The sequence below is a fragment of the Larimichthys crocea genome, chromosome XIII (genome assembly GCF_000972845.2).
Source record: "Larimichthys crocea isolate SSNF chromosome XIII, L_crocea_2.0, whole genome shotgun sequence".
In the NCBI taxonomy this organism is placed as follows: Eukaryota; Metazoa; Chordata; class Actinopteri; family Sciaenidae; genus Larimichthys; species Larimichthys crocea.
The window spans coordinates 30,984,408-31,000,673 of record NC_040023.1 but is presented as its reverse complement, the minus strand read 5'-3'; the positions used below and the strand labels follow the sequence as shown (position 1 = coordinate 31,000,673).

The window sequence follows — 16,266 nt, the reverse complement described above, 5'->3', positions numbered from 1 at the left end:
ATGCATGACCTCATGGGAGATGGAAATAAATCTGCCGCATTTTTTAAAAAATTCTGTTTTAATATGGAGCTCTTTCACTGAGAAGAATCATAAAAAAGTCCCAAAGCCCTGCTTATACCCTTAAAATGATACTGTCTGTGCAACTTTAGACTCAAAGAGGTTTGACGTTTGTCCATTACCATAAATAATGATTAATGCAACTATTTAAAGTAACGGTTAAAGAGCACGACTGCAGATGTTATTATCTGTAAAAGCTGGTTCTGGAATCTGGAAAAAACAGCCCATCCATACTAAGTTTATCTCTAGAGAGGTTTCCCATGCCGTGCTGTGGTTCAGATTTATGGCTTCCCCCAACTGGATTTCCCTCATGGTGCTGTTGACTCAGTTTTATTGATGTATTGTTTCATAACTACCCTAGGCTTTTAAAAATATGTTGCTTCTAATTACATGTGCATCTTGATTACATCCTGTAAAACGGAAAAGATGCCATTCAAAATATTGAGTGAAGCACATTTTGAGTGCTACAACTTTGGGTTAGACAGCATTCACAGTTTATATAAATATAATTACACAGTTACTTCAAAAGGAGTCTACACCATCAACGCCACTGATTTCCGAAAGCCAGTGACCACATGAGAGGCTTTTCCAAGACATCAAAACAGAAGACTTGAATGTGGGCTCTATCTAAAAACAGAACCAGCCCCAACGCAAATCTGAAGCCTGTCTGATCCTCCAGCGCAGTTTGGAGGACGACTCTAGCGGAAGTACTTGGCTCGTCTCCATCTTCAACCAAGAGCTTCCTCCATGCAACGCTACACCAGCCTCATAGCACGGGCTTAAGTTTCTGGCTTCATGTTGGCCAACAGAAAGAATGTGGACACATGCCATACACGGTTGATTATTTAGTATATTTTCCCTTTCGTATGGCTTTATTGACATGCCAAGAAATCATAATTCATACATAACTTGGAAATCACCAAACCACTAAAAGACTGACTTGTGATAATGTCCAGTACAAACATTCGCCCAGTGTGTGCAATTCATCAGTGTTCTGTAAGTCATTATTGGAAGCTAAACAATATTTCAGTCAGTCAACTCACGTGGAACAGATTTATTATGCGAAGGCAGAGTTGATATTGGCCATCTGAGGTCCAACTTCCTCACTCCCTACGAGCATGCACCAAAGTCATTACACCAAGGTTTTGGGAGTGACGTTAATACGCCGCGCCACAAAACCACATCAGATACAGAGCCTGACATCAGCTATTATGTGGAATCTACTATGTGTGGGCCATTCCTCTGCAGGGTACCGCAGACAATGAAGGGAACAGTGAGCACCTTCTTTGCCTTGGCCACGGCTGGTTCTTTTGTGGCCATTCCTAAACAAAGCACCTCAAATCAGGGAATATAGTATGGAAATGTTCTGTAGTGGTGAATAGCAGCAGATTACCATCACCCAGTTGAAATATTTCTCTAACAAAGCCAAAATATGATGTGAAAATGACTATGTGCCACCCACAAAACAATGTCAGCATGGGAGGAAATATGCCACAAAACAAATTTAGCCCCTAAAAAAATATCAGAGCATCATAATGTTCATGCCATAAATGAACTCTGGTCATTCAACCCGATGCAAATACTGCATTTTTAACAGCATAAGAGCAAAAATATAATATGAAAAGCACAAGAGCAGAAACCAACACATTTCAGTATCACAAGAGAAGAAATGAGCAGCATGCATACACAGTTTGAACAGCATAAGAGCAAATTCAGCCAGCAGACAAATATCAACAGTATTAGAGCAGAAATGATCAGACATTTAACTGGAAGACATTTTAAAAAGACAGCAGGGTCAAAAGAGAGACAAGGCTTTAAGTTTATAGGCATGCTTGCAACTCCACATTTCGTACTTAAATGTTGTTATTATCTTTTTAACTGATTTGGTAACTTTTGCTATTTTGCACTAAATTCAAAGTACAGCTGGGGCTGATGAGACTGTCATTAGTTCTGCCAGTATTAGTATAACAAAGTAGGACCAAAGAAATCTATTTCAAGTCAGCTATCACTAAAGTTACTGCAATTCGTCCTGTGTGGAGCATGAATATCTGGACCAAATTTGAAAGGAAATTCATCCCATAACTGTCAAAACATTTCACCTCAGAGCCAAAACCCATTGGTGGAGCTAAATAAAAAGTCTGGGTGCTAGAGTCATTAGGGTACATCCTCTGGGAACCAGGAACGCCTGTGTTAGTCTATCTAGTAGATGTGGGTTGACTAGAAGACCATCCTTACAATGCTAGAAACCTAAAAACACTGCCAAGCACATAAACAACAACAACAACAACAACAACAACAAAGCAAAAAAAAACATCCTTCAAAACAGTCAGCAGGTTGTACTTATCTTAGTGAGAGGAAGCAGGAGGTGCTGTGGTCCCGTGTTGTCACTCAGGTGAAGAAAACTTCCAGGTTGAATTAGTGTGTGTGGAGAGAGATGAGCAACAAATGGCGGCAGCAGCGAGCGTGAACGACTGAAATACGCATTTTTTATCCATAAAAACTGTCCTTAAAAACATAACATTCCGCCTTAAAACAGGCGGAAATAATTTAGGGAATACTCGAAGAGGAGCAGCAGGACAGGTAAACGAGTGAGCAGGTGTTTAGTTTAAATGGACCGCCTTTCCACAAAGGGTGCGCTTGATTTACGTTACAGGCGGTACCGACTTGTCTACCTGAAGTACCCGAACGGTCGCTAATTAACAGGGTCGGTCGTTAAGCCGAAACACCTGGCTATACGTCACATCCCACAGGTGCTTTATTCTGAAATTCCAATTTTTGTTAAGCAGTTTGTTTTTAATTTTTAAAAAAGTGTTTTATTTTTATTTATTTTTTTTACAGATATATTGGGGTCCTGAGCAAAAAAAAAAAAAAAAGAAAACACAAAATTCCACACTTAGACACATATTTCCTCCTGTGCTATTGTTGGTGAGGCGAGGGTTAAACAGGACAGGAAATGAGTTTCATTTTGAGTTATCATATTCTCTTTTTGTTATCAGAACATCTTCCTTTTACAATGCTGGATATGACTCCACCAGAGCCTTTTGTTTTTCCAGACAGTTTTATTAGAAACTCTATTTATAACCTTTTAAAACACATTGCGCAGAAATGACAACTGAAGAATGACCTTTCCATTAGTCTTACTAGCAAATTCACGCTCTGTCTTCATCATAATTATAAATCCATGGCCTATAGGTAACACAGAGAGAATGGATGTATATTTATCTGACATCTGAGCAGTAGAAAAACAAACTTAAATTCTGTAATTTCCTTTGGTGAAAAACACAGACGCAATTTCAATGTACTCATAAATTAAAGACTCCAATTTTAATCATCTTTACATTATACTGCATGTGTAATGTGACCCCCCCACTCCCCATACTGGTTGTGCTTGTTCAAACAATGTCATTTCCTCTAACAGTACTCAGTGTTGTCTCTGAGAAATTTCAAGAGCTGTTTTTCTTTTAGTTTTTCCCACAAACTCCAGAGGAGGAACAAATAATCTTCACTGCAACATACAGTACATACATTGTTCTTACATATGCTTTCATTTTTCACTTATTACATACATTAACCTAGTTGTTGTGTGCATTTTAGTCATTAAGCGCCATACATTTGAATGGACTGATTACTTCAAGTGTCCATCAGCTCCCACATTCATACTGCATTCTTTCCATATTGATTAATCAGCCTTCAAGAGACTTCTTGGTTTAATTTCATGTAGTCAGTTGAAAAAAAAATAGGTACATACGAAGTGCAATATCACATAGTTCAGCTCAGTCAAAGCCAAGTATTGGCGTATCAATGCGTCACATCACTGTTGTCCTGTTGCCAGCATTGTATCAAGCACAGGCTTTCAAGTCTCACAGGCTATAGGGACATCGGGCCCACCCAAAGGTCTCACAGTGTTTCCCTTAAAGCCTTGTGTTTCTTAGTAGTAATGCACTCTTCCAATAGTCCCTGTTCCTGATCCCAGGATATCAGGCTGACCATTCCTCCAGATCTCACGTATGATACGTTCCCTCTCCTCCAGTCGCTGTGCCCGCTCCAGCTCCTCAGCTGAAGTGAATACGTTCACACTCAGTGTCCCATCTGATTGGCTGGTGTGATTACCGACAGGGATTTCTGTGCTGGGCAAAACCACAGGTGCTTCTACATCTTCCACATCTTCGTCTTCGTCATCCTCGCTCTCCTCCTCCTCCTCCTCACTGATGTCCTTTAAGTGTTTTTTCTCAGGCGTGGAAGGGGCGACGTTGGTCCGCGGCTTGCAGGAGATGCGGATGACCAGGAGGCACAGCGTCAGCACCAGGCCGAAGCACACTCCAAGCACAAAGTAAAGGCCAAAGCTCTCAGGGTTTGCTGTGGAAAGGACAGAAACGATCAGATAGAGTAAAATGCTGCTATTTGATATTTTGGATAGAGATCAATAAAACAGGCCGATGTACAGAAGGCATTCTGTTGGGCTGAGGTGTGACTTACCTTTGATGTGTGCATACGCGGCTATGCTGTTACTCAGGAGGTCCATTTCTTTTTTCTTTACATCCATGTTGATCTTTGACTTTGCTTTCTTTACACCTGAAAAACATATGATATACCATATTGGATCTGTCTTAATGCAACTAGACACCATATTAACTCTCTTCCAGGTGCTACAAGTCTTTCCAAAGAAGCCTTCCTCCAGTGTCAAGTTCTATGCGGCGCCTGGATGTCAAACCCACTGACCACGGTACTTTTTCATACGCCTTCGGGTGGGTGGGATGAGGCCTTCAAGTGTCAAACAAAAGCTCCTCTGTGTCCTCCTAAAGTACTGCCTTCAACTGGGATCATCATAATGCATTTGGCACATGGCACTCTGCCTCTGCCATACTCTCTGAACCATGACGGCCCTCTATAAAAGAGGGTCAAGAGTCAATTTTCCAAGTAGCCACAAAGGACGCTTCCTGTCTGATGGGACTCTCAGATCAGTTTGTGAAGCTCAGACTAAAAGGCCACTGTGTTGTTGACTTATTTATATTGTTTGTACACTGTGTCCCTGACATTTAAACTGTCTGTCCTCCTTGTTTCCTGCTAGTCTGAGGTGCTCTATTGTGTTTTTAACTATTCCTGCTTGCAGCGGTGACTCATAACACAACCAAGGAAGTCTTTCTCAAAGTAAAATCTTTGGAGCCACACACCAGATGAGATTCAAGAAGAGTTCATGTCCCGTTTGCAGTCTGTTTTTTGTTTTCAGCAATTATCTATATCCAGCCCTCTGTGTTACCTTCATGCTACCTCCTCACTCAGTAGCTTTTGTTTTCGGGAGAAACCAGCCTGTTTCTCATCTAAAAAAAATATTGGATCTGTCTGTATGGAATATCAAACCAGGGTCGTGTTGTGCTGCTGGGTCTTTTCGCATTTCCTCTGCTAACCTTGCCCAGCTCCCCTCCTCCTCCACCCTGTTGCCCTTTCCTGCTGACTCTGGCTTTTCTCCTCCAGTTTGTGAACACTTTCCACCTCCCTTGGCTTTTATGACATCATGGTGTTGCACCATGAGACACATTAGAGTGTTGATGGCAACAGAGGAGAGACCGGTTCAAAATAAAAAGGAGGAGCCTTTTAATCTTTCCAACTAAAGTTAGCGCCAATCCTTTTTAACATGTGCTTTGTGTTGTGGCTGGCTGTGGAAAAAAACATTCTGTTCATGTGAAATGATGACGAACTCTGAAACCGCCCACACTCTGTAACCTGTGTGCACTGCTCCCTAAGTCGAACCACATGTGACTGTGCCTACACGTGGATCATATGGATGTCCTCAAAATTGCACAAACCACATGTTTGTGTTTGCATTTACCTCTAAATTGTACCCACTGATAATCTCAGACCTTGATTTTTATCATGATGTGAATGCCTCAGTGATTTATGTAGCATTTGTGCTTATTTGTCGATACAGCTTTCAGTAAAATGAAAGCATTAAACCACACACGTGAAAACCATATGTGACGCGGCCCACTAATACATTTTAAAACACAGCTAACATTCTGCTGTAAAAGCACAATTAAACACAAAGAGGAGTACAGATAAAGTATAAAACTTACCACTTTGGAAAAAAACTTTGGAGCACGCCTCAGTCCCAGCTCATAGTGAAATGAGAATTTGGAGAATGGATTCACGCTCCTCTCTCTTTCTCTCCCTTGCTGTTGGATCAGGGCCTGTGATCTTTGGTCCTCTGGCTAAACAGACAAGAGCAAACACACACACACACACACATACAGATGTCAAGTTACATTAGATCCAAACTCACTGAGGTGTCTGCAATGCAAACGACAGTCCTGTTGCAGGATACACGGTCTAGCAAGAGACTACAGGCAAGCTTTTCAGTTTTTTTTAGTGGTTTCAACTGTGCTGTCTTGTGCTCACACGGGTTAAATGCAGAGAGACAGCAAAAACACGGGAATGTCCAGGCTATATATTGTAGTGTGGAAAAGAAAACAATAAAAACAAGAAACCAGAAGATACAGCATATACCTTATACACTAAAAACAGTAGGGGCCATGAAGTTTTAGTGCTGACTGATGATGTGTTTATAACTGTATTAGTTCACTGTGTGTGTGGGCAGGAATTATAGCTTATAATAATAGTTTATACCAATGGTTACAAATGCGGACTTGACAGCATGATGGGTCCTAGCGAACTTTTTGAAAACATATTTGTATTGGCTGTGATGTGCTACATTCTTTAGCACATTACATAATTTAACAGCGCAAATCCTCACAAAGCTGACTTAGAAGCTATTTCAATATGTCCTCTTTTGAAAATATGAAAAATACAGTAGCAGCAAATATTATATATATATAATTATATATTATTATAGATTCTGAAACAGGAAGAAGGCAAAACAGGGAAAAGAAAACGTTGAAAAACTTGACAAAATATGAAATTTTCCTTACTCAAACCAAGACGATCTTTCTAAAAGTCCCATTAAATTCTCTGAATCACTTTCCTTTACTCAGTAAAAGCCCTATAACTTGCTGGGGGTCTGTTCTTTACATGCCAGGTGGGAGATGGAGGGCTGTGGAAAAAATGCTGTGCTGTTAAGTTTTCTAACTTGTAGCCCTGTGTAGGAAAAAGCTCTTCTGCCAGCTGCAGTTGGTTTAGCAGAGCCTCTGTGCTATCCAGGGCAGATTTTGATCTCGCTGACTCTTGGCAGATCCTATGTACACTACAGAGCGCCTGACTGAGACAGCACTCGGGGGCTAAGCGACAGAGCAGTCACTATAGCAACATGCTTTCCAGGCCACCCCCACGGTCCCCACGGGAGCAAGACGATGGGTCTTTTGTTTCTGCAGTGCACCATAGGGATGGACCTATGCGCTGCTTCCTTCCTTTCTTTTCAATTATGAACAAGTTCATCTCCTCCCTCCCGCAGAGTCTAATCCCTCCCTGCTAATGGAATCCATTCATCATTATCCAAGCAGAGTTGAAGAACATGGGCTTACAATGAGATATTTAGTTTTTGTCTCAAGGGTAATAAAGCGGACAGCTCGAATGACTGCAGCCGCTCTTCAAGCCAAGGTCAAAGTTAATGATTGGACACCTACAGTACAGTAACTGGCCTCTTCTCACACTGGAATGCAGCAAACCCAGGCTTCATCAGGACTCAGGCATCTTTTAACTGGTGGTTATTAACAACTGGAGACCTGTTTAAAGTCTAAATACTAATTATCCTGCTCTGTTGTTTTGTTGTGTTTTTGTTTTACCCTAAGACAGGAAATTATTAACAGACATTCTCCTCCCCATACGTACTACCCCATGACTCAACTTTCAGTCATTTTCTCCAAGTGACCCAATTTGCTTTTCTACTGCAGATGTTGCAGTACCCTACAGCCTTGAAAATGAGACCAAAGGAGTTGTGTATTAGTGATTTCATGTATCATTTTGTCCCATCATGCTTTAATCAGCTTAAGAGGCATTAGAAACTGCCTGGTAAATATTATGAATGAAAACAACAGTCATGGCTCCTGACGTAATCAAATAATGATAATAACGATGCCGGCTTGACTCAGAAACATAACAAACCAAACTCATAACAATATTTAGTAATTTTATCACTTTAGATAGCTATGCACTTTGCAAAAAAATTAATCAAGCAAACAAACAAACAAGCGCTTCTCACACCCTAAACTGTAATTTTTGGGTACTGCCGACTGGTGGGAGCATTCACACCAACTGTTCTGCCATAGAAGTGAGAATATCTCAAGAATCAGGACACCATATGGTGTTATTGTGGTGCAAAATTGCATCGAATCTCAGTTATAGAAAATAATTTCAGTGTTAGGAATGGGCATTTATGGCTTTTAATACAAGCCTTCATCTCACTTTTATTATTTAGTTACAAATAGTAATCATTTATCAAGAGCTGAATGCAAAAAACAAAAGAAAACATGTAATGTTCCAATCATCTAGCCAAACCTGAGAAAGCACGTGTCTGTGTGCTATGTCTGAGCGCCTATGACGTTAATGTTTAGTCCTATTTTCTGTCCCGGCTTGCTTATCATTTGCTCTTTCCTGGCCCCATATCCTGAGGTCAAACACTCAGGCATCCCCTTCCTGAGTTCTTTGCACGATGCTGTCTATTAAATAATCACTTAATCCATCCTGATCTGGATTTAACAGTGTGGGAAACATATGTCTTATCTTATATTACATCAAAACAAAACATAATCCCAGTAATAAGTGATAAAGGTTAGAACTAACTAGCTAATTCATCCCAAAATCTGTCCATCAGCGATGAGTTATTTGTGTAAGGTCACAGCAGAAAATGTGCTCAGACTGAAGCCAGCATAAACACAGTATGGTGTTGTGTTGTTCCCTGAGAAGAGGTCAAATATTATTTCTGACTGAGCATTGTTTGCTTTGGTTTGGATGGAGGAGCAGAGTGGAAGAAAAACTCCAAACTATCATGTAGTGTTATATTTTTGTTGTCATCTACTTGGAGATAACTACAATGGCCCTTCCTTCCCACAAGGTTTGTCCCTTTCCGTAGGGACAACAGGTCAAAGCCTTCCTCCAGCATCATTTTCATTGTCTAAGATAAGAATGTTAAGAGAGAATGACTGAGCGGTCTAGTGTACACGGATGTCAACTATGCGATACATCAGCTGCTTTCTAACAGGGACAGACCTCCAGAGCAAAAGTTGTCACAAAATAGAAGCACTTTTCCCTAGATACTTAAACAGTAATACTTGTTTCATAAGCCATCCAACCACAATACTCCTCTTCCACAATGAAGAAATCATGTCAAAGTCATAACCCCTTGGTGGAATTTATGCAGGGAGTCAAACCACATTTGATTTAAACACAGAAGATGAAAAGGTCAGATTACACAAGGGAGCAAGACTGTGTTATTTACTCATTGTAATGACACACGCCGAACCGCAGAGGGAAAGAAATATTTTAATACCTCAAATTTCTGTGCAGCCGCAACAATTCCTGGCACAATGGATGGTCTTTCTGTGGTTTGACTGGGACAAAGCTTCACACACTGAAAATTGCCAGATTTAAATTTAATCACATTTCATTGCTTTTAAACTTAAGTCCACACAAGCGTTCGGTGGTGAGGGATCTTACATAGTATTTTTACTTTTGATTATGTTCATTAAAAGTTTCTGCTTTGATTCTGTGGCTGCTACTGAAAAAAAAAGAAATGTCTGGTCTTAATGATGCACAGCATCAAACAAACCAATCTGGGTAATTTATTCACTATTTTCAGCTTGGGGAGCACATTCTGAAACCTTGCGTGTTTCCCTTAAATAAATATACTGAATCAAAGCTTGGTCTTGGCTCAGTTATTCTCTCGCACATGAAGGAATTCTTTCAGTAGTCGATGAAAAGTTAGCAGCGACCTTCAAACTGCCAAAGAACCTGAAACTGTATCACAAAGTGTCTGCTGGATGTCTCTACAAGCAATTTATCACGCACCTGTAATCAAGCCAGGGAACCGTCTTCAAGTACTAAAACATAAAGGAACTCTCCCCAAAACAGCAGAGGTTCAGGCGATCGCTCTCCATGCGGTAAACAGAAACACTGTCCAAACCAACATCTCTGTTCACAGTGTCTGTGAAAGCATTCATGAAGGTCTACAGGGTGAAGGTAATTTCTTGTGGAAGCCACAAGATTTCTTCACATCCAGCAAGGTTGCAAAGGACATTTCTGGAGAAACTAATGTGCATTTCTTCCCAGTGCCTCTGGACATGAAGATCTTGGGTTTCAAGCTGTGCAAACTCTTAGTGCTGCTTCCCCCTTGTCAAGGCCTGCCAGAGTATCTGACTGAGAGGAAAACTGTTGCATTTGGAAACAGGACAGGCATGTGGTTGCCATCAGGACATCAGACATGGAGCACCAGGTGAAGTTGACCTCGAACAGACCCGGATCAGAGCGTGTTTGCAAATACTTAAACAGTTGGCTTATGTGTTGGGTCAGTGAGACAGCTATAGTATGTCACTCTATGTATGATGAACTAAAACACATATGGGTTTTTGAAAGTAAAGGCCAGAACAAGGTTTGATAGGTCCTTGGACACCAAAGAGTCAAGTCAAAGGTGTCTCATTTTAGTTAAGGCATCTACATGCCAGAGAGAGACTGTAAAGTACTTGTAGAGTTAAACAGGCCACAGAAAATAATATATTGCATCAGTATGTAGATAGCAGCTGTGTCACTGTAATATTTGTTTGGAGTGACTTGGTGGCTTGGTTGTTAAGATGGATGTGAATTGAGTTTGTACACTTGTCAAGAAACTCTGGGACTTCTGCTAATGAAGACAAGCATAGAACAAGCAAGCAAGATGTCTGTGAGTTTGTCAACACCCAAAAGAAGCTTTTCATCATTTTAGGATTGCCCAGAAATGTGTTACAGAGACATACTGGCCTTTAGTTTAGGAGACTATGGCATTAAAATGGCACGTTGGTGCAGTAGTAAGGCACTGTTGCCAGGTTCCTGGTTCAAACCTCAACTGGGGACCCTAAAAGTGTGAATGTGAGTGTGACTGGTTGTTTGTCTCTATGTGCCCTACGATAAGCTAGAGACTTGTCCAGGGTATACCCCACCTCTTGCCCAAAGTCAGCTGGGATAATCTCCCACAGTGACCCTGATGAGGATAAGCAGTTACATATAATTATGGCACTAAAATGATGTGAAAAACCGGTTGGGTTTAACATGTCTGTAGGTAAAAACAGACAATCAAAAACATTTTAAATCAAATTTGACCGTAGTCTGAACTACAATGTGCCGCCAGCTGCACAGACAAACCGCGCCAATGAATGCATAGTTCTAACATGCCCAACTTTTATTGAGTTTCCTCTTGAGTGGGTCTTAGCTGAAAATAAATTTAGATTTTAAACCTGTTTTGTTTATGCAACATTCAGACTTTGACATTTTTGTTCCATTAGACGAGTCGATCTTATCCAGAGTTCTTGAATATGCTTTAATGTTTGATATAGAGCTGAAAGAAAGCTTTGTTATTTTTTCATGTGTTGATGTATTTGGCTTTAGGCATGTACTTTATTTGACTTACACTCAATGAACAACAGCTTTGCTTTCAAGGACAAAAACTTTTCCAGGAGTAAACACAGAGCGTAACCAAAGTCAGCATGGTCGAGCCAGTTATTTGACTTAAGACACTACACTTTTCAGCATGGGTAAGGATGTAAATTCAACATGACTCAGTGTGCCAATGTGACGCCAGCTTGGCTCAGAGTAACTGCAACCCTTGCCCCAATGAATCCCTGTGTATCCTTGTGTCATAAAAAGTGAACCACAGTGCACTGCTTGTCCCATGAAGAGGCTATTTTGTGGGCTATGGCAGGTAATGGGAGGGTAATGTAGATATGGGACTGAGCTGAGGGTTAGGGCAAGTGGTTAATAGCACCCAGATGTGTTCCTTATGTGAGGCAAAGTCAGACTGCTTTACTATGTAAATCAAGAGGAGGTATCCTACGTACCATCTTCATACTGCCGTTATCATGGGACCAATCAAGCAAATCAAGCAGCGCTCATGGCAGTAGGAAGCCACATTAGAACTACAGCTGTGTGTGTGTGTGTTTGCTGACAGTGTTCATTTCTGTGTGTACAATTTGTGTCTGTGTGTTGACAGTTTCTGGCTGTCTGTGAATGTTCATGAATGTTGAAATTGATTCCTATGAAACATTCCTCTATGATTCTCTAAAGCGCAGCAGAGCTTTAGATTATCCTAAACTCAGAGCTCCAAAAATAGAGCCATGATCTCACCCTTTTCATCGATCTGGGCCACCATCCAGCAGCACGCCAACACCACATACTGCATCAATTACATGGACCCTACGGATTAGTCTGTGACACAAAACACGTGTTTGCCCTTTATATGATTGGGTCTATAGCATTTACTCTGTAGTGCTCATGAACATGTTTGGACATGAGATTTAGGAGGTTCAGCATTGTTGTTGTGACAGAAACTGTGTTTGCGTAGTAGTAGTAGGACTATTTAAGAAGCCTCTATTTGAGAAGCCTATATGACTTTTACTGATCTCTATTAGCGACCAATAATAAAACACAGAAAGATCAACAGTATTGCCATCTGGCATGGTGCCGCCTGATTTGTAGTTTTACTATAAAGATGGGTAAGTACAGACTTCAGAATGGAAAAGTCCACTAAGTTCTTCATCACAGGAAACTTATGTAGAGGTAAAGTTAATGCTTTGTCATGTCATGTTTTGTCATTTGGTTTTGTGGCTAAGGAATGAAACGTCACGTGCGGTTGCTGGCTTGTGGGGTTGGAGCGTTGGAGAGGACGGTCTAGCAAAAAAAGGATCTGTTTTGTCATTGATTCTGATCTTCTAGGAAATCCTACAAATGTTTTTTTTGTTATTCAATTTTATATTTAATACTCCCTCCCGACTGTGACTAAGTAACTCTTGGCTCAACTCTCTTTGGCAAATATTGTTTTAAACAACAAACATACCAAAAAAACACGGGGTTGTACCCTGTAGCATCTTGTCCCAATCAAATATTCACATACAGTTTTCAACAAAAGGCCACGACTCCAGTGCACGTTCAAGTGCATTTTCATGCGTGTTCTGGTTCCTATGTGCCTCCCCCCTCCTCTGTATGTGTGAGTGTATCCAAGATAGTAGTATAAACTTATCTAAACCCTCTTGACTTAGCATGTCAAACATCTGCCAGAGCCTAAACAGGGGAGTGTCTTGACCACTGGAAGCTCCTACTAGAAAGCAATCAGCCCTGAGACCTGTAAGACATCAGCGGTTGATGCGGAGCTTTGCTAAACGCAATTTCGGAGACACATCATTCATCAAACTCCCTCTTCTCGATTACTCTGAAATAGCCTCTTGGCTACTCATCGTTAGTGAGATTAGAGTTGCGGTAAGCAAGACATAAATTATTGTCATTCATATTTTCATATTCATTCATATTTTGACAATGAGTTTATGAGCAGGACCACATCAAATGAACCACTGTTAACGTGCAGTGAGTAAACTTTATGCTATTTTAAGACACTTTGTTCCAAAGAAAAACCAAGATAAGTAAGTGTAGAGAGTAGCATAGTATCTGTTTTAAGGTTAAATGAATAGTTAGTGGCAGCAGCTAAAGATCTAAAGAGCCATGTGTTTGAATGGACCACTCTGTTATGGGTGCTTCAAAGAGATCAGCTGATCACTAACAGCTCCATGTCATAAAGACGTGCCATGAAATCTATCACCACAGCATTTCATACATTAAATGCTCACCATGTGTTGATATCATCGGCTTTGGTCAGCAGTAGAGGCCAATAAAAGATCAGTTAAGGTCAGTATGATTTAGGTAAAAATGAACAAAGCACAGATTGCTGGGGTTGGGCAATGTAAATGGTCAGTGGTTGATGCCACGTTTAGCCAGCCTGGAAGAGTTTTTGCACAATGCTACAATACAGAGAACTGTTGATGCAGAGTTTTCTGCATGTCCAAGTAATACTGGGTCATAAGAGACACATTATGCTGTATGTAAGATCTAAATGGCTGATCTTGCAAATCATCTTATTGTTATTACAGTGGTCAACAGTCCAAGATAATCAATTTTTTAATAGAAAAGTAATCTACTTCAGGCCTCCTCTAAATGAGAAACTGGGAATATTAGACGAGCTGCTATATACATGTAACTGGAAAAGCGTCCATTGGGAATATTTTGTGATAACAATGCATTTTTGTAGCTGTAGAAAAAAGCAAATTTGAAAGTCTGCCATATAAATAAGCCAAATTTAAATGTCTGTGGAGTTGCTTGCTTCTGGTTTAAAGAGATATTTCTAGTTCGGTAAACATTAAAAACACTCACGAACAGCACATTTTTACTCTTGTTTCCTTACAAGGGGTTGTGTTTATCCCTTGTCGTTGTATAAAGCTGTCTCTGTTGGGCTCTTTCTCTCGACTTGTCTCTGCTTTGTGTAGGCTGAAACTTTCTGTATCTCCTGCAAACAGATTGGTACTCTGGGAGTTTAGACAGGGGAGTTCAAGTCGGAGTCTGACCTCTCACCTCTGGGTAAACAGAGTAAGTTAACAACCATCCTCAGGACAGATAAGGACAGACAGACTGATATGTGAGTCAGTGGGGTTTGGGGAAAAGGAAAGTCTGCTGGCATGAATGGCTCCGAGAGGTCATACAGAAGTCAACTCTTTTCCAGCCATCCTTGAAGGGGTTACTTAACTAAGCATTCACACTAATCCTATGGAAGGTTATCTGATTGACTGGAGGAGGCACAGTTAAAGTGCTGCCAGCCTACTCAGATAGTGTGTAAATTAAAGGAGACCCCTGGGAGCAACCCAGCCCTATCCAGCTTCCACCCATCACCTCCTTTCTCGCTGATAAGAGGTGTTGACCACAAACGTCCAGAGGACAGAGCGAGAGCTTTAGGAGCTGAAGCATATGGTTAACTGCTGTTACACATGAATGTTTCTATGAGCTCATATAAAAACAGAGCCATATGCACCATATGTACACTTTTCATGCCGCATATTTTAAGATCCCTCACGTGTCTGATTCTATAACGTCTGCTCTTTGTGGCCTCACAAAAAAAAATAAAAAATACAAAAAGTGACAGGATGTTTGCTTTGATTGTAACAAGGTGACAACTAATTAATCACCACAAGGTTAGCCAATAATAAAGCCAGCTGCACAGGAAAAGCCATACTGCTCTCCTGCCCTGTCTCAGCTGTAAGTGCTGCATCAGCTCCTCTTTGACAGCGGTTCACTGGATACATGCTGAAAACATGACACCGAGCTTACTCCAGGACGGATAATGACAAAAACACAGTGCTATACTGTAATAAGATACTATTATTGTCCCAAAAAAAAAGCATGCACAAAACATTTCACATCACACAAGGAACTCATCTGTTCCTGTCAAATAAAAACTTACTAGAGCTGTTGTGATGGAAACTTTACAGCACATGGAAGTTTTCCCAAACACACTCACCTCTAAACAATCCTGCCAAACTAAGATTTTAGTTCACATGAGATGCAGAGACACTCTCAGCTACAGGGAAAGCTTCATCCACTGTAAAAGTTCAGTAACAGAAGAGCTGTGGTTCACTTGGGGTTTCTGTGGTAGGCTACTCTGCATCCACTGAAACAAAATGTCAAACTCACCGGTCTGTGATGATCAGAAACGGTTCAGTCCTTCAGAGAAAGCTTCAGGCAAAAATTGCAAATTTCATCCGACTTTCCCTCCAAATTTTGAAAAAAAGAAACGCAGCATTACAAGCAGTCCTGACTGTTTCAGTTGATTCCCTGTTGCTGCTGTGGTCAAGTCCTGAAGAGAGAGAGAGAGAGCGTGTGTGTGTGTGTGTGTGTGTATGTGTGTGTGTCTGCCCTGAGAGTGTGTGTACAGAGTCTGAGGGAAGAGGTGGTAACTTCCTCTCAAAGTTGGAGACGGAGTGAGTAACAGAGTTTTCTCTCTCCCGGCTCCAATCCACAAGAAGCAGGAAAAGCTGTCATACTATCCCCCTATTCAGATGGAAAAAAAAAAAAAAAAAAAAAGGAACAGCCTAAAAAGGGCAAGCTCGGGGAAGAGGGGAGGGAGGAAAACAGTGGTTTTGTGTGTGTGTGTGTGTGTCTAGTGTGTGTGTGTAGTGGGGTGTGATGGGGGGGTTGCCCTCTGTTGTTAAGGAAACAAGCAGAAAGCGACTGCAGGCAAATTAGCTCAAGTTTTTCCAT

General features: G+C 41.0%; 1 protein-coding gene across 1 annotated transcript; it reads right to left on the bottom strand.

Moving 5' to 3' along the window:
* Positions 1-3,095: 3,095 nt before the first annotated feature.
* On the bottom strand, positions 3,096-16,025 carry eva1ba (eva-1 homolog Ba (C. elegans)). Its single transcript, XM_010731634.3, has 4 exons — positions 15,700-16,025; positions 6,129-6,263; positions 4,534-4,629; positions 3,096-4,413 (listed from the first exon to the last, which is right to left on the bottom strand). The coding sequence occupies exons 3-4, from the start codon at positions 4,598-4,600 to the stop codon at positions 3,986-3,988; spliced, it is 495 nt and encodes a 164-aa protein (XP_010729936.1). The 5' UTR covers positions 4,601-4,629; positions 6,129-6,263; positions 15,700-16,025; the 3' UTR covers positions 3,096-3,985.
* Between the last annotated feature and the right edge of the window lie 241 nt (positions 16,026-16,266).

What these genes read in the sequence shown, in the direction of transcription:
- eva1ba (XM_010731634.3), bottom strand. Translation starts at nt 4,600, where the DNA reads ATGGATGTAAAGAAAAAAGAAATGGACCTCCTGAGTAACAGCATAGCC. An exon ending in CGCGTATGCACACATCAAAG is followed by an intron (nt 4,414 to 4,533) that starts GTAAGTCACACC and finishes TCCTTTCCACAG; the next exon opens with CAAACCCTGAGAGCTTTGGC.